Below are 23,691 nucleotides of genomic sequence, written 5' to 3' on the forward strand. Positions count from 1 at the left end.
GAAGGAAATAAGGAAGAAGGAAGGAAGGAAGGAAGGAAGGAAGGAAGGAAGGAAGGAAGGAAGGAAGGAAGGAAATAAGGAAGGAAGGAAGGAAGGAAGGAAGGAAGGAAGGAAGGAAGGAAGGAAGGAAGGAAGAAGGAAGGAAGGAAGGAAGGAAGAGGAAGGAAGAAGGAAGGAAGGAAGGAAGGAAGGAAGGAAGGAAGGAAAGGAGAGAGGGAGGGAGGAAGAGAGGGAGGGAGTTAGATATAGGAGGAAGGAGGTTGTGTGATGGAGGGTCTCTTCTTTGGCTTCTCCTGTCTGGTAGAAAAAGTCCCAGACACGGAGTCAGAGGAGCTGGGTTCGGACTCGACTTTCCTCGCTTCTACCAGCGTGACCTCGTGGATATAGTCCCTTCGTTTTTCCCCTTCCGTAAAACGAGGATGCTCTCCATCATGGTCCTTTTTCCTCCCAGAGCCCTGGACAACATCGCAGGCTGGAGAACTCCGTTCCCTTGCGGTTCGCTGCTCCTCCATGCACGGCCGGCAGATGGCGGTGTGGGGCAAGGTCTAGGCTGGGCGGGAAGCGGGAAGCCAGCAGGAAGCGGAGGAGGACCGAGCCGGACTGGACAGGAGCAGGAGTGCGGCGCGGGCAGCGCTGATGACCCCTTGAGCCCGGCTGGCCCCCGCGGGCCGAGGAGGGTAAGAGCCTGGGAACTGGGGAGGGGGCGGCCTGGCGTGCTCATGGCCAGGTGACGGGGCGGGTTGGGGCCCGGCTCGGTGGGCTGGGGGTCGAGAAGGGGGTTCCCCGCTGTGCACCGCAGCGCGGTTGGGAAGCGACCCCGGGCAATCCCCAGCCTTCATCTTCTCCTCCCTGCCAGGCTCTGAGCCCTGCGGATCCAGCGCGCCCCGGGGCCCCAGGATGGGGGTGCTCAGAGTGGGACTGTGCCCCGCCTCACCCAGGAGATGATCCAGCTGCTCAGGGGCGCGGGCATCAAGACAGGTAACGGGGCATGCGTGCATAGGACCTGGATTCAAATCCTGACCCTGGCACTTACTGGGTAGCCACGGAGAGAATCTAGACCAAAATTCAAACAGGACTTTCGACATTTACTTGTTGTGAGACTATTGGCCCTTAACCGAAACCAGCCTCAGTTTCCTCATCTGTAAAATGGGGATAATAACAGCTCCTGCCCTGCAGAGATGTTGTGAGGATCAGAAGAGATGCCTCATTGTCAGAGCACTGAAACCTGAAAGCTAGCTCTTATTAAATAGTATATTATTATACACTGTATATAACCTATATTATATACATAGGGTAGGCATGTTATATTCTATAGTACATTATTATATACAGAATATATACATACTGTATGTGGTATGTTGTTATTTACATAGAAATGCTAGCTATGTGACCTTAGATAAATTACTGTGGGCCTCAGTTTCCTCATCTGTAACTACATTACCCTCCAAGTCTGTAATCCTAAAAATCAGAACTTCCAATTCCTCCTTGTTCATTTATTTATTTATTATTTTTTAAAATCCTCATCTTCTGTCCTAGTGTCATCTCACGCAGAAGAGAGATAAAGGTTAGGCCGTGGGGATTAAGGGACTTGCCCATAAGTGACTGTGTTCAGATTTGAACCCAGGACCTCCCACATCCTATCCAGGTCTGAAGCTCTAGTCACTGAGCCACCCAGCTGCCCCAGCAAGCACTTATTAAGCACTTTCTGTGTGCAGAGCACCTTGCTGAGGCTGGGGGGATACAGAGAATGGCAGCAGCCCGAGTTAAATGGGAGTGATATTTGTGTTATATACCCAGTAGAGTCACGAGGAAGATGTTTTGTTTTGTTTCTTAATTTTTATAAACTCACATTTATAGAACAATCTCAGGTTTTACCAAGCGCTTTATAGTGTGTAATCTCATTTAATTCTTGCCAGCCTTGTGCAGTGGGTGCTGCTATTATAGCTACTTTACAGATGGGCTCAGAAAAGTTAAATAATCCTTACCATGCTCTCTGCAAAAATATTATGGAAGGAGCAGGGAGGTAGCCAGACCTTGATGTAGGAGGCCCTGGGTTCAAATGTGGCCTCAGATGCTTCCTAGCTGTGTGACCCTGGGCAAGTCACTTAATCCTGTTTGCCTAGCCCTTACTCTTGTGCCTTAGAGTTGTTATGGAAAGTAAATATTTAATATATGTTAATATAATATAATGAATATATTATTCATATGATATATTTATATTTATTTCTTATATCTTCAGGGGGGCCACGGGTGTGGAATGTTGAATGTACAGCCAGATAGGGTTAATAAATATATTTATTATAAATAATATATTTATATATAATAACTTTAAATTAATTAATTAATTAAAATACAAATAAATAAACAAATGAGTGAATGACAGGCAGGTAGGTGGCTCAGTGGATTGAGAGTCAGGCCTGGAGTCAGGAGGACCTGGGTTTAAATCTGGCCTCAGATACCTCCTAACTGTGTGACCCTGGGCAAGTCACTTGACTCCCGTCACCTAGTCCTTAGCTCTCTTCTGCCTTAGAACCAATATGTAGTATTGGGTCTAAAATGGAAGGTAAGGGTTAAAAATAAATGAATCAGTATTTATTGACTGTCTAATACATCCCTTTCTATGCCCTTACCCAACTTCATTTCCTCTGTTCTGTATCTCTTTCCAGTGGTGGACCTTGTCTCTGCAGACCTGGAAGAAGTATCTCGGAAATGTTCCCTGTCTTATAAGGTGAGAGCAAGATGGCCTCCTCTCTGGAGCTGAGCCCCTGCATCTTTGAGTGGCCAGACCCCCACCTGCACAAGGGGAGATCTCAGGGGGAGTCTTTAACAGTAAGAAGCCTGGGCAGAGGAATAAGGAAAACCCTGACTCCCTTTATCTTTGCATATTTACAGGGTTCTCACAAGCTTAGGCTAAAATGTTCCTTCCTTCCTTCCTTCCTTCCTTCCTTCCTTCCTTCCTTCCTTCCTTCCTTCCTTCCTTCCTTCCTTCCTTCCTTCCTTCCTTCCTTCCTTCCTTCCTTCCTTTCCTCCCTTCTTCCTTAAAATACCCTTACCTTATCTCACAGAACTCATACTAAGCATCTGTTCTGAGGCAGAAGAGTGACCAAGGGCTAGACATTGAGGATTAAGTGACTTGCCCAGAATCCCCTAGCTAGGAGGTATCTGAAGCCAGGTTTGAATCCTAGAACGTCCTGTCTAGCTGCCCCTCCTCCCTTCTTTTCCAAAGGGGCGGGGGGCACAGGGGGGTAGACTGTCGAATGCACAACCAGAGAGGGTAATTCTGGTTCTGCTAAATCCCTTTTTTCTTTTCTTTAACCTTTATGACAAGGGTTAGCTCTTTAGGTTAAGGAGTTGGGGGTAAATCTGTTCTTGGAGGTGAATGTGATAGAGAAGGAAAAAAATGTAAAAATAAAATGAAAATGTTTTCTGTTCCTGGACCCACCCCCACCCCCATTCTGGGCCTTGTCGGGGGCAGGCCCTTGTGGCTGTGAGACGAGTATTGCTGGTTCAGTTCTCCTCTTTCCCCTTCAATGGTGCTGACCTCTATGAAGAACTCAAGACCTCCACAGCGATCCTTTCGACAGGCATGGCAAGGTTTGTTTTGGGAAAGAGACTTCCCCCCTGGCTTAGGCTTTAAGACTTGAGTCTAGACAACCCATTCTGTTTTCTTTCTTTCTTTCTTTCTTTCTTTCTTTCTTTCTTTCTTTCTTTCTTTCTTTCTTTCTTTCTTTCTTTCTTTCTTTCTTTCTTTCTTTCTTTCTTTCTTTCTTTCTTTCTTTCTTTCTTTCTTTCTTTCTTTCTTTCTTTCTTTCTTTCTCTCTCTCTCTCTTTCTCTCTCTCTCTCTCTCTCTCTCTCTCTTTCTTTCTTTCTTTCCCTTCCTTCCCTTCCTTCCCTTCCTTCCCTCCTTCCCTCCCTCCCTCCCTTCCTTCCTTCCTTCCTTCCTTCCTTCCTTCCTTCCTTCCTTCCTTCCTTCCTTCCTTCCTTCCTTCCTTCCTTCCTTCCTTCCTTCCTTCCTTCCTTCCTTCCTTCCTTCCCTTCCATCCTAGAATCAATACCATATATTGGTTCCAAAGCAGAAAAGTGCTAAGGGCTAGGCCATGGGATTAAGTGACTTGCCCAGGGTCACACCGCTAGGAAGTATCTGAAGACAGATTTGAATCCAGGAGACCTCCTGTCTCCAAGCCTGGCTCTCTATCCACTGAGCAACCTAGCTGCCCATTTTTGTATCAGTTCAAAGACAGAAGAGCAGTGAGGGCTGGGCAATCAGGGTTAAATGACTTGCTCAGGGTTCTATAACTAGAAAGTGTCTCAGGTCAGATTTGAACCCAGGACCTCCTGTCTCTGGGTCTGATTCTCAATCCATTAAGGCTCCCAGATGTGGATGCCCCACTCCCACTCCAGCTCAGTTTTCAAAGTACTGTGTGGTCTGGGATTGGAAGTTGAGCTGGACTCTCCCTTCCTCCTGCCCCTAGATATGACATCAGGCTGGTGAGTCCTTGTTATGCTTTGTCTGTGTTTCTCCTACAAACCTTCTGGAGGGCAGGCCCTGGGTTTTCTTTGTCTTTGCCTCTCTTCTAGGACCAGCCACAATGAATTTCAGTTTGGCAATTAAATAATTTAATTAATTAATTAATTTATGGTATATTACACATAATATAACAGGTTATAGGTCTATTACATGCATTATGTATATTTCACATAATATAACAGATTATGTGAATGTTATATATGTATTATGTATATATTATACATATAATATAACATTATAAATAAAATAAATTGAGAAGGATAATCCCTGCCTCCAACTTCCTGACTCCTGGAGATGTCTTAGAGAATAAATAAGGTTAAGCCCAAAGCTGAAATTATATTCTTATTTGTTCCTAAGTGGGTGGTGAAATTGGAAATGGAGAAAAATTAGGAGGACAGGGATTCGTGCCAAACTACCATGTGAAATTTAGTAGATACTTAGAAGTAAGCCGTACATAATAGAGGTTCCGAGTATCCTATACAATCCTCTTTTTTTTTTCATAGTTTTTATAAGGAAATGTTTTGGTGTGTTTGGTTTTTTTAGGTCACCTCATCTATAAAACAGGACTGACAGTATACTTCCTTCTCCACCGGGTAGACCAGGAAATGTTCACATTTGTTGATATTTTTCAAGTTTATTTACCATAAAAAAGTAGTTGGTTTTTTTTTTTTTAAGTAGAAATGGGAAGCTGATCTGAAGGGAATGATGATTAGTTCAGTTTTAAATAGATTGTGTTTGAGGTGACAACAGGACATCCTAGTATGGGTGTTCTTTAAGCAGATGGAAATATGGGGCTGGTAGATATTTAACAAAGGATGGCTGGGGGCACCCTAGTGCATAGAGCATAAGGCCTAGAGTCAGGAAGTCCTGAGTTCAAATGTGGGATCAGACCCTGGGCAAGTCACGTCATCTTGTTTGCCTCAGTTTCCTCATCTGTCACATGAGCTAGAAAAGGAAATGGCAAACCACTCCAGTATCCTTGCCAAGAAAACCCTGCATGGGGTCAAAAAGATTCAGACACAGCTGATCGACTGAACAAAAATATTTGTTATGACTACTAGTTCTCCAGAAGAAAAAAAAAAGTACAAACCACACACACTTCTCAGTTTAAACCACATTATTAAAATTTTTCTCCCAGTAGTCTAGACAACAAAACAATAAATTACACTCTGATGTGCATCATTTTCTGATTTCAGACATTTAAATGCTCACACTGAAAATTTAACCATCAGCTCTTGGTTCTGCAGCGTAGAAGAGAGAAACCTCTTCATTTCCTTTTTACCTTAGCAGATGAATGAGTATTTGTAGATACTTAAAAGAGAGCAGAGGGATCAAGCCAAAATCCTGGGAAATATTCATAGCAGTAGACAAAGAAGATGTTTTAGAATGAGAGGACTAGGAAATCAAGTCACAGAAGCCACCAAAAGGGAGAATTTTTTTTTCCTCTTTGCTTCTGTCTTACAATAGATAGTAAATATCAGCTCCAAGGCCTGGCTCTCTCCACTGAAGGGCTGAACAAAAATGCTTTAACAATTGCTTCTCCAGAAAAAAATGTACGAACAAGGACAGAATACAAACAAGAATATACCTAGCTGTCCCAGAAAGGCGGGCTTTTAAGGAATAGTGTGAGACCGTCTCCAGGCCTGAAAGGACTATGTAGGATAAAGACTGAGAAGAGAGCGTTGGATTTGATGATGTTCTGAATCAAGTGCTGGAGCTGGGAATCAGGAAAACCTAGGTTCACCTCCTACCTCTGTGGTCTTGAGGAAAAAAGACGGAGGAGATTCTTTCTTTCTTATTTTCCTTCCTACCTCCTTGAAAGATGGATGACTCTCTCCCTTTCTCCTTTGCTGTCAGACTGGACAAGCTGCTGGACTCTGGTCTCTACACTGGGGAGGTCACTGAAATCACCGGAGCCCCAGCCAGTGGCAAAACCCAGGTAGGATGGCAGAGCATCCTGGTGCCAGCCGCCCGCCCTGGTGGGTCCCAGCGCCAGGGTCTGCTGGTGATAATTCTCTCCTGTGGCTCTTGGAGGCCGGAGGTGGGAGTGTTGGCAGGTAGCCCTGATGCCAGCTCTCTGAGGACCACGGATTGTCCTTTGGGTCACCATCTCACAGTTCAGTGCCTGGTGGGTAGCAGAAACGGAAAACGGGTTTTATTGGCCAGCATTTTTCTAGGCAGGGCTTCTGGGCCCCTGTAGACGAGGGAACAGAGCTGGGTTATCCTGCAGGCAGCAGCTCCAGAGGTTAGGTGAGCTGCGTGAAATAAGTAGTTCTGTGCCCAGCTCAGAGCTCACGCCGCCTCCCTCTGTCTGTCCTCCATCCAGGTGTGCCTCTGCACCGCTGCCAACGTGGCCCACAGCCTGGGTCAGAACGTCCTGTACATCGACTCCACCGGAGGCCTGACAGCCTCCCGCCTCCTTCAGCTGCTTCAGGCCAAGACTGAGGACGAAGAGGAGCAGGTCAGGGCGTGAAGGGTACCTCCGTTGAGAGCATCTTTGGACATTCTGGTCCTGGAAATTTTAGCCTCCCCTGAAAGATCCGTCATCTCACTCCCCTATTTTCAGATCCACAGACCTGCTTTAGGTCTCCTTGGTTGCTGTTAATAGTCTTTACCAGTTGTGTGACCCAGCACAAATCACTCAACCTATTTGCCTCAGTGTTCTCATCTGTAAAATGGAGATAATAACACCTCTTTCCCAGGGTTGTTATAAGGATCAAATGAAATAGTAATACTCTTAGAATGGTGTCTGGGGGGCAGCTGGGTGGCTCAGTGGATGGAGAGCCAGGCCTAGAGACGGGAGGTCCTGGGTTCAAATCTGGCCTCAGACACTTCCCAGCTGTGTGACCCTGGGCAAGTCATTGACCCCCATTGCCTAGCCCTTACCACTCTTCTGCCTTGGAGCCAATACACAGTATTGACTCCAAGACGGAAGGTAAGGGTTTAAAAAAAAAAAGAATGGTGTCTGGTACAAAATAAACATACATATATATATATATATATATATATATATATATACACATATACATATATATATATGCAAGTTATTATAGTCTTTACCAGCTGTGTGACCTGGGCACAAATCACTTAACCATTGCCTCCGTTTCCTCATCTATAAAATAATAATTTTACATGATGATATAATATTATGTAATATAATAATAGCTTCCTCTCCCAGTGATGTTGGGAGGATCAAACAAACGTGAAGTGTTTAGCAGACTTTAAAGCGCTATGTAGATGCCAGCTGTTGGCACGATTCTGAACCCCACAAGTGGGGACTTGGGGACCCTGACGCCCATGTTTCTCCCTCTTACCAGGCAAGGGCTCTGCAGAGCATCCACGTGGTGCGTGTGTTTGACATCTTCCAAATGCTGGATATGCTACAGGACCTCCGGGGTAGCATCTCGCAGCAGGTGAGCCCCCTTTCCTGGCGCCCCCGGAAGATGCGCAGGGTGGTCTCTCCTTTTATGTCTGCGATTGTCCAGCTCTCTGAGATGACCAGCGAGTCATGCCTCCAAGATGGGCATTATGGAATCGTAGAGTTCTTCCTAGCTGTGTGACTCTGGGCAAGTCACTTAACCCCAACTGCCTGCCCTTTGCCACTCTTCCATCTTAGAATGGCTACTAAGGCAGAAGGTGAGGGGTTTAAATATAAAGAAATATAAGGTTTTCTGGTTGCTGCTTATTTCACTGATAATTTCACGTCTACAGCTGTAGGTGGGAGATAGAAACATGTCTCCCCTTCATTTTTCTTTTCTGAAGTAGCAAGTTTATGCTTTTTTCCCCCTAAAAAGATATTTTATTTCCCCAATTATGTATAATAACAATTTTTAGTATTTGTTTTCTAAAACTAAGATCCAAATTGTCTCCCTTCTTCCCTTCCCTCCCCCTGCTCAGAGAAGGTAGGCACATCTGATCTGGGTTATACATGTAGTATCATAGGTTTATCCTGTAAGGGTCATCCCCTGCCCTGGAGGCTACTCGGGAAGGACGGAAGCCCAGAGGACCACCTGTACTGTCTTTCCCTCTCCAGGTGACCAGTGCTTCGGGGCCAGTGAAGATAGTGGTGGTGGATTCAGTCTCTGCAGTTGTCTCCCCTCTCCTGGGGGGCCAGTACAGTGAGGGTGAGTAGAGGCTACAGGAAAACGGCCCCCAGATTGCCGGGGAAAGCTTGGGGGATCCTTGTCCTTGAGTCTCCTCGTGAGGCTGTAACCCCCCCATTCCTTCTCGCTCTCTGAACCATCTTTTCCTTTCTAAGGTTTGGCCTTAATGATGCAGCTTGCCCGGGAGCTCAAGACCCTGGCCCGGGAACTGGGAATAGCCGTCTTGGTGAGTGAAACAGCGCTTAGGGCCTGGCGTGCCCCAATTCCCTCTGTTTTTGCAGCAGCCGAGGATGTGGTTTTCTTTTTTTGATTCAAAGATATTTTATTTTCCTAAGTACACGTTATAATCATTTTCAACATCCATGTTCCAAAATTATAAGATCGAAATCATCTCCTTCCCTTTCCCTTTTCCTTCCCCACTCCTGGAGATGGTAAACAATGTAATCTGGATTATACCATCCTGCAAAACACACTTCCATATTGGTCATCGTTGTCAGAGAATCCTCAGATAATACCAAAACCTCCCAATAAAACCGTAAGTAAAGTGATGGGGAAAATGGTACACTCTGCTCTGCCTTCCGACTCCAACAGTTCTTTCTCTGGAGGTGGAGAGCATCCTTTGCCATAAGTCTTTTAGAATTGTCCCAGCTCGCTGTATTGCTGAGGGTGGCGATGTCTTCCACAGTTGATCATCGAAGGAGAGAGGCAGAGATAGAGAGGGAGGTGGGGGAAGGGAAGGGGGGAGAAAGGGGGAGAGAAGAGGAATGGAGGAGAGAAAGAAAGGGAGAGAGAAGCAGAAAGCGGAAGAGTGGAGAGAGCGAGAGAGCGAGCAAGCACTGGACCTGGAATCAGGAAGACCTGAGCTCACCTCCAGCTTAGATGCTTATAGGCTTATAAGGCAAGGCCCTTAACCCCTGTTGCCTAAGCCCTTACAGCTCTTCCACCTTGGAGCCAATATTTAGTATCAATTCCAAGACAGAAAGTGCCATAGAAATGCTGGATGCTGCTGCAGAGAAATGGCCTGCCCTTTAGGAGTATTGTTTTTCCTGCCACGTGGAGGAGGGATGGAGAAGAGGCTGGAGGCAGGCTGGCCCCTGAGGAGGCCAAGGATCTATGGCTTGAATGTGGTCCAGAGAGGGGCAGAGGCCGAATTGATGAGATATGGCCACTGATTGGCTGTGGAGGATGTGGGTAAAGGCTTGGGAAATCTCAAAGCATCTACATATATTTTAATTATTATTATTAATATTTTAATTTTTTAAGACAAGTGGCCTGGCCAGCATCACTCCTAGTGCTCATGGGGGAGAAGTGGAACGTGGAATGAGGGATTGGGGATAAGGACCAGTCTTTTCTGTTGAAGGTGACAAATCACGTGACCAGGGAGAGAGACAGTGGGGTGCTCAAGCCCGCCCTAGGACGTTCTTGGAGTTTTGTCCCAAGCACTCGAGTGCTCCTGGAAGCCCGGGAAGGGTCCCAAGTCCCACATGGCTGCCGGGTGGCCTCCCTGACCAAGTCTCCAAGACAGGTGAGGAGGCCCAGTTGGGGAATCCAATGCTGGGAAAGAAAAGAAATTTGGGGCACTTCCTATACCATTCATTCCTCCTTGCCCCCCGCTCTTTCCAGGGGTCCTTTTGGACAGAGGATGGGTGTTAGCACAGAGGCTTCAGGGGGATGGGTTTCCCTCTGGGCATGTCATTTAATCTCTGCCTCAGTCTCCTCACTTGTAAAATGGGAATAATAGTAGCCCTTACCTCTCAGGTTTTTGTGAGGATCAAATGAGATAATATTTGCAAGAAATACTTAGCACAGTGCCTGGCACATAGTTGGCACTTAATAAATGCTTACTCCTTTTCCCTTTTCTGTGGTGTTTTGGTACATTATGGGCTTGCTCATTCATTCATTTATCAATCATGCATTGTTTATAGAGCATCTTCTATGCCCTACTGGTTCTGTGCTAGGTCTAGCTCAGAAGGAGACAAGGATGGACTCAGTGTTGTCTCTGTCCTATGGGAACTGCCCATCTAGTTAGGGAAGTTGTACATAAAAAGCTATTGATTGCATATGGAAATGCTCACATAATTTGATGTTTGTTAAATTCAGAATAAAACAATATACAAACCTGCTTTTGGACAAGGGACAGCTAGGTGGCTCTGTGGATTAAGAGCCAAACCTGGAGACGGGAAGTCCTGGGCTTAAATGTGGCCTCAGACACTTTTATGACCTTAGGCAAGTCACTTAACCCCATTGCCTGACCCTTACCTTTTCTGCCTTGTAACCAATATTTAGTATAGGTTCTAAGAAGGTAAGATTTCTTTTTAAAGCTATAGAACAAAAAGATGATGATTTGTGCATAGGAGAGGTCCAGATTTCTAGAAAAGTCTTGAAGAGGGAAAGAGAATAAGGATAATGAAAGATAGAGCCCAGAGGAGAGAGGCTTCAGTGGAAGAAGTAGTATTTGAAAAGGGATAGTTCTTTTTTTTAATTAAATTAAATTTTTATTCTGAGAATAACAAATATCAAATAGAATGGGCATTTACTTGTGGGCAGTAGGACAAAAGAAGAGAATGGCACATGAAATTGTAGATCTCTTTGTTTACTTGCATTTCTTTTTTTTTTAACCATTACCTTCTGTTTTAGAATCAATACTGTATATGGGTTCCAAGGCAGAAGAGTGCTAAAAGCTAGGCAATGGGGATTAAGTGACTTCCCCAGCGTCACCCACAACTAGAAAGTATCTAACACCAAATCTGAACTTGTGAGATGAGTCTTCCTGACTCCAGGCTCAGCACTCTATCCACTGAGCCCCCTCGTTGCCCCAACCCCTCTAGAAAAAGAAATTTATTATTTTTTGGGGGGGGAATTTTATTTAATTAGTTAATTTAGAATATTTTTCCATGGTTACAAGATTCATGTTCTTCCTCTTCCCTCCTCCCAATCACCCTCCCCTAGCTGATGTGCAATTCCACTGGTTTAATATGTGTCATTGATCAAGACCTATTTCCATATTATTGATATTGGCACTAGGATGATTGCTTAGAGTCTACATCCCCAATCATATCCCCATCAAACTATGTGATCAAGCAGTTGTTCTTCTTCTGTGTTTTTACTCCCACAGTTCTTCCTCTGAATGTGGAAAGCATTCTTTTAGAGAAAGAAATTTAAAGAAAGAAAAATAATAAATACAATTTCCATAGGCATTTAGCAGAAAGGCATTCCAGGTAGAAAGCATATCAGGAACCTAATACATGCTTGTTGAGTCTCTGGTCTCAAACAAAGGCTCAGGAAACTGGAAAGTACAGTGGAGATAAGTTTAGGAAAGAGCAAGTCATGGGCTTTGGCTAGAACTTGGGGTACAAAAGGGGAAAAGGGTGAGGAAATAAGGCTGGAAAATTAGGTTTGAGCTGGATCATTTCCTTGCACCTTGACTCAGTTCTCCTTTTTGTCAAACCTGGGAGAGACATTTCTCTAAGGGGTTCTTTACCTTTCTTGTGCCCGGGACCCCTTGGGCATAGTCTGGCAAAGCCTTCAGACCCTTTTTCAGATTGAAGTTTTGAATGCATCAAATAAAATACACAGAATTACAAAGGAAACTTAATTATATTGAAATACAATTGTTAAAAAAAATTTTTTTTAAGTTCACAGGCTCCAGGTTAAGAGCCTTTGGGCTAAGTTTTGTGTGTGTTTGTGTTTTTTTCCCTTTAATTAAATATATTTTATTGATGCCATTTTTCTTTATAGTAGCTATTTTCCCTTTCCACTAGATCAGGATTTCCTAGTTTCCTGTTGGGAAAACAATGTAGCATCTTTATTTTTACTAAATTTTGACTGAAATTTAGCATTTCTTTTGCTTATTTAAAAACACGATTCCAGGGGGTTGAAAGAACACCAGGCCTGGTGATAGGAGGTCCTAAGTTCACATGTGGTCTCAGACACTTTCTAGCTGTGTGATCCTGGGCAAGTCATTTAACTCCCATTGCCTAGCCCTTGTCCTTTTGTCTTAAAGTTGCTACTACAACAGAAAGCCACAGTTAAAAAAAAAAAAACCGGGAGGGAGGAAAAGAAAATGATCTTTGTCTTTAATGAAAAATGCATGGAAATGATCAAATAAAATACTATAAAATTAAAAAAAAAAAAACCTCAACCATGTTTCCAAGAAGAGTCTGCCATAGATTTTATCACACTATGCCAAAAAATACAAAAAAGATGAAGATCCCTAGTTCTAGACAGAATCTCCCTTTTGACAAAGAAAATGCCATATCCAACAATTTATACATTATTCAGTCCCAGTAGTCCCCTGCTTGTCTGGAGGCGATACACTTCCTTGTCAGCCCTTCAGGACTTTACTGGTTTTTATTCAGAGTTCAACAAACTCTGATCTTTTCTCATTTATTTTGTTGCAGACCTAGGGCTTGCTGTTTTCTTGGTTTTGCATCTTTCATTATGGATTAATTCACACAGATCTTCCTGTGTTTCTCTGAATTCCTCATGTTCATTATTTCTTTCTTCATTAAAATATTTAATCTACTCAAATATACCACAGTTTTGATGAGTGGGTTTTTTTGTAGTGAAAGAAAAAAGTTTAATTAATAAAAGCAAGGTAATATCGAGGGAATTTGGCAACAGCATATCCTGTATCCATGGACCAAACTGGTGATGAGTCTTCTGTTGATCACCCCAGATCCTGACCCCAGTCTCAAAGACAGTCTAGAGGAGCCAGAACCTTTTAGGACAGTGACTTGACCTTCACTTCTGAAGGTTTACTCCTGTGACATGGGAATGGAAATTGGCCTCAAGTCCTGATTTGTTCTCTTTGCCTAGATTTTTTCTTTTTTTTTTAATTATAAATTTGCAAAATATCAGCAAAAATGAATGTTTCCACATACAAAGAACAGAAAAAAGCACATTTAATGTAAAATAAATCTATTATTATACTTTTATTTTATTTATTTATTTAAATTAATTATTTTTAAATTTTAATTAATTTTCTTGGTTTATTGTATTATACATGGATACATATGCTATACACAAAACTATTATACAGAGGCTTTTAAAATATGTACATGTTAAAATTAATATGTGCATATTAAATAATATTACAAATATAACACATCACATTACCTAAATAACATCGTAGCTAGATAGTACAGTGCATAAGATTACTGAACTTGGAACCAGGAAGATTTGAGTTCAAATCCTTCCTCACAAATCTGGCCTCAGATACTTCCTAGCTGTGTGACTCTGGGCAAGTCACTTAACCCCCATTGCTGGGCCCTTACTGCTCTGCTTCCTTGGAACCAATATGGTGTGTTGATTCTAGGATAGAAGAGATGGGTTTATTAAATAAATTAATAAAGAAAGGTTCAAATTAATATTATCAAAAAAATAAAAATAAAAATTTAAAAATCCTTCCTTAGAAACTAGTTATATGACTTTAGGTAAGTCATACCTCTGCCTACCTCAATTTCTTCATCTCTAAAATTGAGATAATATACTTTTATGACAAATATATAATAAATTAACATATAATTATTAGGCTTTTATGGGTGTCATTTGATGCAAATGCTTTTTTTCCACTCTTCTTTGTCTTTTTTTCCAGTTTGTCTTCATTGATTTTATTAATGCAAAAGCTTTTAAATTTTGCATTGTCAACATTATCTTTTATGATCTTTATGGTTTGTTTGGTTAAGAATTTTCCTGCAGCTATTTTTCAAATAATTTGATTAGCAGCAGTTACAGCTAAGACCTGGCTAGCTGGAATAGTGAATTCCCTTGAAATAGTTGTGTGTATTTGTATTAACACTGTTTAAAGTTATAATTATATAAAATAATGTCATTGGTTCTAAGAGCCCAGTGGAAAGATGTGGCACAAATTAGAATAATGGGACTGCTTCTTGGAATTCCTTCTTTGTACTAGTCAAGACCTTGCTGTCTTCTATTGGAAGGGCACCTTTTGTAATAGAGAAGTGGTTGGTTAATCATTGTTAGGAAAGCCTACTCCATTAACACCCAGCTAGGCTGTGGTTCCTATGGAGGGCTGGATGGAGGTCCTAGATCTCAGGGTCTTGAGCATTATTGGTCAGTGCTTTCTGTGCATTTCAACAAAAATTGACAAAAGTCTGCAATATATAAGCTGCTGTTGTGCTAAGTGTAGGAGATGCAGAAACAAAAATTAAAAAAAAATTAACCCCCTCCCCCAAAAGCAGCCTCAAGGAGCTTCTATTCAATTAGGAGGTCATGGTCTGTGCACAGATAAGTAAATCTAAGATCATTTGAAGATACAGAAAGAATGAGCAAAAGGGGAGGTGGGGGTGGAGGTTAAGAGAAAATTAGAAAGTCCAGGGTTCATATCCTACCTCATGCCCTAACTTCAGTTTCTTCATTTTTAAATAATAAAATATAAGATTTTTATATTAGTTACATTTTAATTATGTGAAAATATAAATGATACAAAATAGATTTTAAAATAAAAAAAATAACAAAATAGCCTTTATATGATCCTCATAATAACCCTAGAAAATAGATGCTATTATTATCCTCATTTTATCATTTATTTATCTATTTATAATGGAAACAAACAAACAAACACCCCCCCCCCCCGCCAAACCCTTATTTTCTGTCTTAAAATCAAACAAGGCAGAAGAATGGTAAGAGCTAGGCAATGGGGGTTAAGTGACTTGCCCAGGGTCACATAGCTAGAAAGTGTCTAAGGCCACATTTGAACCCAGGACCTCCCATCTCTAGGTCTGGCTCTCAATGCACAGAGTCATCTAACTCCCTCCCCCCCCCCCCCCCATCTTTATTTTACAGATAAGGAAGCTAAAGAGGGCGAGGTTAGGTGACTTTCCCAGGGTCACATAGCCATCAAGGATGTGGGGCAGAATTTGAACAAGTCCAGCATTCTGTCTAGCAATGGGGTTTGGAATCGTTGGCCCTTTTGGTCCTTTCCATCTCCAAACCTTTGATCCCATGGGAGTGGTCTAGGTGTGGGGGAACAGCCTGAAGACAGGATATGAGATGCTGAAGCAGTGACCAGCTTGGGCAGGATGTCTTATAGGTGAAGAGGACTAACATGAAATAAGTCTAGAAAGGTAGACTAGAACCAGATTAAGGAGAGTGATGTGCACATTTCTTCTTCTTAATTATCTTTTATTCTTCTCTGTACTAATTAACATGCAATGATAACACTTCTCTACAATAAATATAATTTAGTCCATCACCACAGTTACCTTTATTTTTAGGCAAACTGCACTCTTTTTTCCATTTGTCTTTGTCCCCAAGGCCAGGCTCCTTTGTACAATTCAATGAATTATTCATGAATAGATGGAGGGAGGGAAGGGGGATCCCTCTTTCTTTATATTTTCATCTGTTTTAAGCATGGCTAGTTCCCCACTACTGGTATATGGGGGAGAAATTCCAAGGACTGGAGAAGGAATTTCTAGGGTAATATTCTGTTTTGTGGTCTGTCTTGTAGAAAGAGCACAAGATTGGTGGGGGGGCAGGATCAGAATTTACATCTCATCTGTGCCCTGTGCGACCTTGAACAATTCATTTAACCTCTCTAGGTCTCAGTATCCTTGTCCATCAAAATAGAAATGGTACTAGATGCCCTCCCAGGTCCTTCCAAATGATCCCATTTCTATCACGTCTCTTCCATCTGGACTTGGAGATAATGTTAGCTAGCATTTGTATAGCCCTATATTATATTATTATTATAATTAAAATATATTATACTGTTATATTTTGTTATATATTATGATATATGATACCATTACACATTATTATATTATACGATTAGAATTTGTTATATCACAAAATATAATATACTATTGTGTATTATATATTACTAAATGTCATGCTATTGTGTATTATATTATTACATATTATAATTTATATTATTATATACTTTATACTATACTATTGTATATTATTCTGTAGCATACTATTACATATTATAATTTATATTTATATATTTATAATTTATATATATTTAAATTAGACATAATTTCTATATAATTATATGATATATATTTTATATTTATATTGTTATATATCATGCTATGTTACTATATTATACTTATTATGTATTTATATGAGATCTTACACTATGCTAAGAGTTTTACAAATATTATCTCATTGGATTCTCACAACAACCCTAGGAGGTAGGGGCTGTTATCATCTGTGTTTTACAGATGAGGAAACTGAGGCAAACAGAAGTTAAGCGATTTGCCCATGGCCACACAAGCAGTATGTATCTGAGGCTGGATTTTTGGACTTCTTGAGTTGGGCCTGGCGCTCCATCCACAGAGCTGTCTTGCTGCCTCTGAGAAATGCATGAATACATCAATATCCTTGGGTTCCTCAGGCCGAGCATTAACCCCTCTCCCGTGTCCCCTTTCAGCCCACAGGAATCCAGGAGGTGGTAGAAATCGGAAGTTGGGGGACCCCAGAGCTGAGCCCATCGTTAGAGAGAAACAAGCCATAATCTCATCACCCATTTGGAACATGAATAGGCCTCCAAGGCTCCAGCCATCCAGTTTCCAGAGAGGAAACTGGAGCAGTCACAAAGGAGACAGAAAAGCCGTGGTGTCAAAGGATTGGACCAGGTCCCAGAAGGGAAAACCTGAGCTCAGATCTCGCCTATGATCCTGTGAACCTGAGTCATGGGCTTCCCCTCCCTAGGCCTCAGTTTCTTCTTCTGTAAAATGGATTAGATGGTCTCTGGGGTCCCTTCCAATTCTACATCTGTGATCCATCCTCTGTGTAGTTGTTGGAGTTAAAGGTGGTCCAGGGCATGAGGGATCCAGAGTATAATCCTCCAGCTACCTCACCTGACTTCGAAAGGGAAGGGCGTCATTCCTTGTGGGAGATGCTTAGAGCCACAGGTGAGCAAGAGAATCTGAAGCTGTGCCCTGCTCTGGTTATATCGTTTCTCTGTCTGTCTCTGGGAGCCATCGGCTGAAATGAGCTCATCTTTGGCATCCTTGGAGATGGAAACCAACAGTTGGATCCATGGTTCTTGCCGCTTAGGGTCATGATCAGTTGTTTCTGTCCCATGTCCCCACCCCACCCCGCCTCAGTTTCCCCAAACTGGGAACCAGGGCTGGCACATCACTGTGAGAGGAGCTGCTTCTCAGTGCTTTGGGTGGAAATGATTCCTTCCCTTTGTCCTTGGCCTCAATAACAGGAAAGAAATCTAGTAAGCAGCTCTGACCCAAAGCTACCTGATTTCCCTTCAATGAGATGTTTATCCTTTTCTCCCTGTGAGGTCCCCATAAGACCTCTTTCCTCCTTTCTCTTCTGGCTGATTTGGTTTCACACACACCTGCGTGTGTCTCTGTGCTAAAACAGAGGTGAGAAACCAAGTTCTCCTGTTGTCCCAGGGATATAATTTAACCAGGAGAAGAGATGCGACCTGCTGCTGCTGAATATGGCTGCCTGTTTGATATACGGGGTGCCCCGGGGGGCCCATTCCCATTTCAGAATAAGCAAAGGCGGTAAACCCTGGCTGTGTCCATAAACGAGGAGAATGAGTTCACCCAAGATGGACAGCAGGGAAAATTAATACCGCTGTAAATAATACATAGTCCATAATGTCCTTTATGCAGAAATTCATTGCTTATAGCTCAGGGACCCACTATAATTATACCACATGTCTCTGCCAGCTGTACCCCAGCTTCCCACCCCTGTGGGCATGAAATCAGCCCCTGCTGGTCACCAGTACCAGAGCCATCAGGGTGGAATCTGGAACCAGGGAAGGAACCCAAGATAACAGAAGGGGGCAAATAAAAGGCAAATGGGGGAATCCTGCAGCTGTATTTTTTCTTTAAAGTCTTACTTTCTGTCTTAGAATTGATATAAAATATCAGATCCAAGGCAGAAGAGTGGTAAGGGCCAGGCAATTGGGGGTAAGTGACCTGTCCAGGATCAGGGCAAGTCATTTAACCCTGTTTGCTTAGCCCTTGCCCTTCTGACTTAAGAGTGAATACAAAGACAGAAAGTAAGGATTTAAAATAAAAGGGATGGGGGGCAGCTAGGTAGTTCAGTGGGATAGAGAGCCAGGCCTGGAGATGGAAAGTCCTGGATTCAAATTTGGCCTCAGATACTTCCCAGCTGTGTGACCCTGAGCAAATTGACTCAAATTACCTAGCCTTTGCCCTTCTGTCCTAGAGTTATTACTAAGATAGAAAGTAATGGTTTAAAAAAAGGAGGGGGGCTGTCAAACACAACTGAGGTGGGACTATACTGGAGAGAGAAAGATAAAATCAACATAGTTCCTGTATTAAGGAACTTTCTGCTTGGAGAGGAGAGAGTGGCTATCATGCCCTAAATACACGGAAGAACATTCATGGTTGACTTAGCTGACTTTAAGTAGATAAACACAAAATAGAATGAACTTTTAGGAGGAGGTAGTCAGATGATATAATACAGTGATTCTCAAGCTTTTGGTCTCAGAACCCCTTTACAGTCTTCAAAATTACTGAGGATAGCAAAGAGCTTTTTTTTTTTTAAAATATGGGCTATATTTATCAACTTTTACCATATTAGAAGTTAAAACCAAATTTAAAATATTTATTCATTTTAATAATAAACTCATTACATGTTTTTATAAGTAACATTTTCATGGGAAAATAACCATATTTTCCAAAACAAAGACGATTTAGTGAGAATAATATTGCTTTCTTTATTTCTGTAAGTCTCTAATATCTAGCTTAATAAAGACAGCTGGATTCTCCTATCTGCTTCTGCATTCAGTCAGCTGGGATATGTTATTCTGGTTGTAGTGTATGAAGAAAATTATGCTTCATATACTTATGTAACTGGAAAAGGGAAGAGTATTTAAACAAATTTATTTAAATGATATTATTGTGAAAAGGCAACTAAGTAGCACAGTGGATAGAGTGCCAGGCCAAGAGTCAGGAAAACCTGAGATTTGAGATCAGACACTAGTTGTGTGACCCTGAGCAAGTCACCTAGCCCTGTTTACTTCCTCTGTAAATTAAGATGGAGAAAGAAATGCCAAACCACTCCAGTATCTTTGCTAAGAAAATCCTCAAAGAAGTCACAAAGAATCAGACACAGCTGAACAATAGTTATTATGAATCCATTCAAGGGGTTTGAGAAATAAAAACTATTTTAATAATAATGGTTAGACCCACACTGAGCCTTTCTGGAATGGACAGAATATTAATTTGGAGTCAGGAAGACTTAAATCCTGCCTGAGGTACCATCTGAGTGACCCTGGACATCACTGAAACTCCTTTGGCCTCAGTTTCCTTCTTTATAAAATAAAGATAATAATTACACCATCACAGGGTTATTCTGAAGATCAGATGAGTTTTAAAGTGTCAAATGCTTTGCAAACCTTAAAGTGATACCTGAACATCAGCTAAGCATGTGCTGGATGCCCTGGATCCTAATGCTTATGAAGCTTTCAAGGCCTCAAGGAACCTCCAGGACGTGGTAGAGCGTGTCCTAGCAAACCAGCAAGAATCGGAGAAGGTGCCAGGCATGAAGCGGACACTCAACGTCCAGGCATCTCTTATGACCCCTGTGCAGCCCATGCTGGTAAGGAAAGCTCTCTGGCACTTCTGGCCTCTCTTCTTCCCAGACCCTGCCCTTGCCCCATTGTTTTGTCTCCAGGACACTTAGACTTACAGGCCCAAGTCCTTAATGTGCATAGAGACTGGAAAAGACAGTGAAGGTGGGACGAGAATGACTTTCCTATTGGACAGTTGAAAGATACCAACAGGGCAACCAACCCTCGGAGATGGGCCAGGAGACATGGGTGTTGTTAGTCTTTGCCCTACACCGATTATCTATGTGACTATGGGCGACTCCCTGTTCTTTGTTAGGCTTCCCATTTCTCCTTTGTGAAATGAAGGCTTGGACTATATTTGATGAGGTCCCTTCCAGGCCCAATTCCCTGTGATGTTCTCAAGCACCTCTCCCAGTGCCCAGGTCAAGGATGGGGATCAACCATTTGTAGCACCAGATTTTCTGCTCTGCTTCAGGTTCTTGGAAATCAGAGGCAGATTTGTGCCCCCCAACACCAGAATATTCAAGGTTCCCTCTGCTTTGAGACAGTTGAAGACATGAGAGATCTTGGTTCCACAGAGATTATTTCCAGCATCTGCTTATTTCATGGGAAATGAGATTTATCTTTCTGGTCTCTTAGTTTTCCCATCACATGAATTCACTACTAGAAGTCTTTGCTGACTTAGCAAAACCCCAAGCAGATGCCATGAAAGACTCTCCAGCACTATACTTGGCAGTGAGCACTGTCAGGTTTTCCCAATGGCTAAAAAGACGTCCTTGCCCTTGTGAGACATTTTGGGTTATTTTGTTTTTCTCTTTTCCTCCGTCGGATAACCCCCATGGCACATGACCTTATGTTTGGGGCAGGGAATATGAACTTAAGATGGAGAGGGAAAGGACCGCTAGACCTCAGAGACCAGGGGGCTTTTCTTGTGGTGGTTCTTTGAGCCATCCTGTCTCTTGCTTTAACACAGGTGGGCCATAAGGCTTGTCACATTTGGATCATAGGGCTAGAGTCTGAGATCTTCCCAGTTCTGATGCTATGACATCCATGACTTCCCTTCAAGAAGTTCAGCTTTCTGCCAGTTGAGGAACCAAGTAGTAGCTCCATCAGACATGTGTTATCACTGAGGGGTTCATGGAACTAGAGGCCTGTTTTGGGAAAAAGGGGAAAGTCACTCCAGATATCAGCTGGTCTGACCCCCTTATTTTAGACATACAAAAGTCGTGACCTGCCCAAGGTCACCCAGAGAACCCAGTTCCTTAGAGCCCCAGTCCATGTATGTACTTTCCTTTAAGTACTTTCTGGTCTATTCAAGATTATGACATGCGGTACTTCAGTTAAATATACCTTGTGCTGTATAGTGCTGTATAGGGTGTATGGGGTGCTCAGGGAGGGGTAGTATCTCTGGTATGGAGGGCTTGTCGTGCCCTCCTAGGGCAGCTCTCCAGCCTCTGACCCCCACCTGACACCCAGCTCTCACTTGTGGCTCCTAGTAGCTGCTAGCATGCAGCAGCTGCCACACCTCGGGCAAGGGCTTCGACGGGCCGGCTAAACCTTGCGAGGGTAGCCATTGGGTAGTCGACCCCTGGTGAACCAGGGCTTTGCTCACCCAGCATGTGAAGACTGCTCTGGCCGAACAGATGAAGAAACCAATAAGAAGGTTCAATGGCTGAGAGGGCGATGCAGCAAAGCACTGTGGAGTGCTTAGGGCGTGTTGGAGCACAAAAGACAACACGGCCATCCAGTGCAGCTGAGGAAGTCTCCAGGTGTAACGACCTTTCCTGCCACTGGACCCAGGCTTCCAATGCCGAGAGTGGGACTGTCTCTGTGCATCGACTTTTCCACGTAAATCTCCTTCACGCACAAGTGTCTTTGTGCACACTCATCTATACACCATAGATGAAACCGCACAAAGACAATCGTCATCCTCGGTTACCGAAAGACAACTACTGTATAGCTATTATTACTGTTCTAAGAGAGGAAGGCAAATAAGACTGGGAAATCTAGACAGAGGGGACAATCACCTGAATAAACAACAGAATATTATTTTTTAGGAACAGGAGGATACATATTTGTCTAGAATCTGGTGAGTGGGAAGGAGATTTAAGGTGAGAAAAGACCTGGATGACCTCATTGCTGATTTCTACACTTAGCTTCATGCCTGGCCCAAGACAAGAAAAGGGCATTCAATTTGTCCTGGAGGGGCAGTAGAGGCAAACCCTTGATGTTCTAATCTAGAAACCAGAGGGTGAAGTTCAGGTCCCAGGTCTGTCCTGGGATGCACTGAGATCTTGGACTAAGATACAGCTTCTGCCCCCTAGATAAGGCCCAATGAGGAGTGAAATAGAATAGCCTGGGATCTTTAAATGGTTTATTTAAGGATCATATGTCACTCCCCCTCCCCTATGATAATCATTCCATTCCAGCCTCTCTCTTCTCAGCATGATATACCATTAAAAGGTTCTAGGACAGATTCTTCTTTACCAGCATTTTCCAAAGCCACCAGGGAGAACAGAAAAATGGATGAAATCAAGAGTGGAAAACCCTTGGAAGGAAAATATTACATAGGTAACCCGGCTCTTTCTGGCCAAGGGAGAAACCTCTCCCCCAGGTTTTTTTTTTTTTTAATTTCCAGAATCCTAAGATTCCTTTGACTTGCCCTTTGGTCATTTCTAGGGGTGAAACCTATTTAATTCCTGACTCAATTTCTGCCAGAAGAACTAGGCTAGATCAGCAAAAGGGTTTGAGTGAAGGCCATCATGTTGTTCAGTCATTTCTGATTCTTTGGGACCCCATTTGGGTTTATTTTGGCAAAGACACTGGAGTAATTTAGCTATTTCCTTCTCCAGCTCATTTTTTAAATGAAGAAACTGAGACCATGTTAAGTGATCTGTCCAGGATCACATAGCTAGGAAGTATCTGAAGTCATATTTGAACTCAGGAAGAGGTATCTTTCTGCATTCGGACCTGGCACTTTATCTCCTGTGCCACCTAGCTGCCCTTCATTCTGTACCCTCTTTTTTTGGCACCTCTTGTCTTTTCCTTTTATCCAACCAAATGCTGGTATTGAGGGTTCAGTATGTTGTGGGTTGGTATAAAAAATTAAATGGGAGTTTTTAGGAAGCTTTGCAGAAGCCACAGATGGCATGCAAAGGCCAGCAGGTAACAGAAAAAGCTTAAAAACTAAAGTTTAGAAACATATATACACCTTAGGGAATATAGGCAAGGAAGAACAACAGACTGATTATATAGAGGCTTGGGAAAGAGAATGTAGCCAGAGGCTAGAATACTTGGAACCTGGACCTAGATAACTATAAGAGAAGCCAAGAAGACAAAGGATAATTAAGATTTGATTCTAGAATGATCTAGGGGTGATTGAGGGTTTAAGGCTCAGTTTAAAGGACAAGGGTCAGTAAAGGGGATTTCTTGAAGGCAAGTTATCAAAGACAAGGGTCAGTTTGGAGGTTCATAAAACAAGATAATCAATGATGACCTATATAGAGCATATGACCAAATGCAG

General features: G+C 42.7%; 1 protein-coding gene across 1 annotated transcript; it reads left to right on the forward strand.

Annotated features, from left to right (window-relative positions):
* Positions 1–897: 897 nt before the first annotated feature.
* RAD51D (RAD51 paralog D) lies at positions 898–19,941 on the forward strand. Its single transcript, XM_001373702.4, is given in 11 exon segments — positions 898–925; positions 928–978; positions 2,667–2,728; positions 3,476–3,594; positions 6,387–6,468; positions 6,856–6,990; positions 7,847–7,942; positions 8,563–8,653; positions 8,788–8,858; positions 9,993–10,157; positions 17,031–19,941. Coding segments are annotated over 11 exon segments (984 nt in total). The 3' UTR covers positions 17,115–19,941.
* The last annotated feature ends 3,750 nt before the right edge of the window (positions 19,942–23,691 follow it).

This window comes from Monodelphis domestica, chromosome 2 (assembly GCF_027887165.1).
Source record: "Monodelphis domestica isolate mMonDom1 chromosome 2, mMonDom1.pri, whole genome shotgun sequence".
NCBI lineage: Eukaryota > Metazoa > Chordata > Mammalia > Didelphimorphia > Didelphidae > Monodelphis > Monodelphis domestica.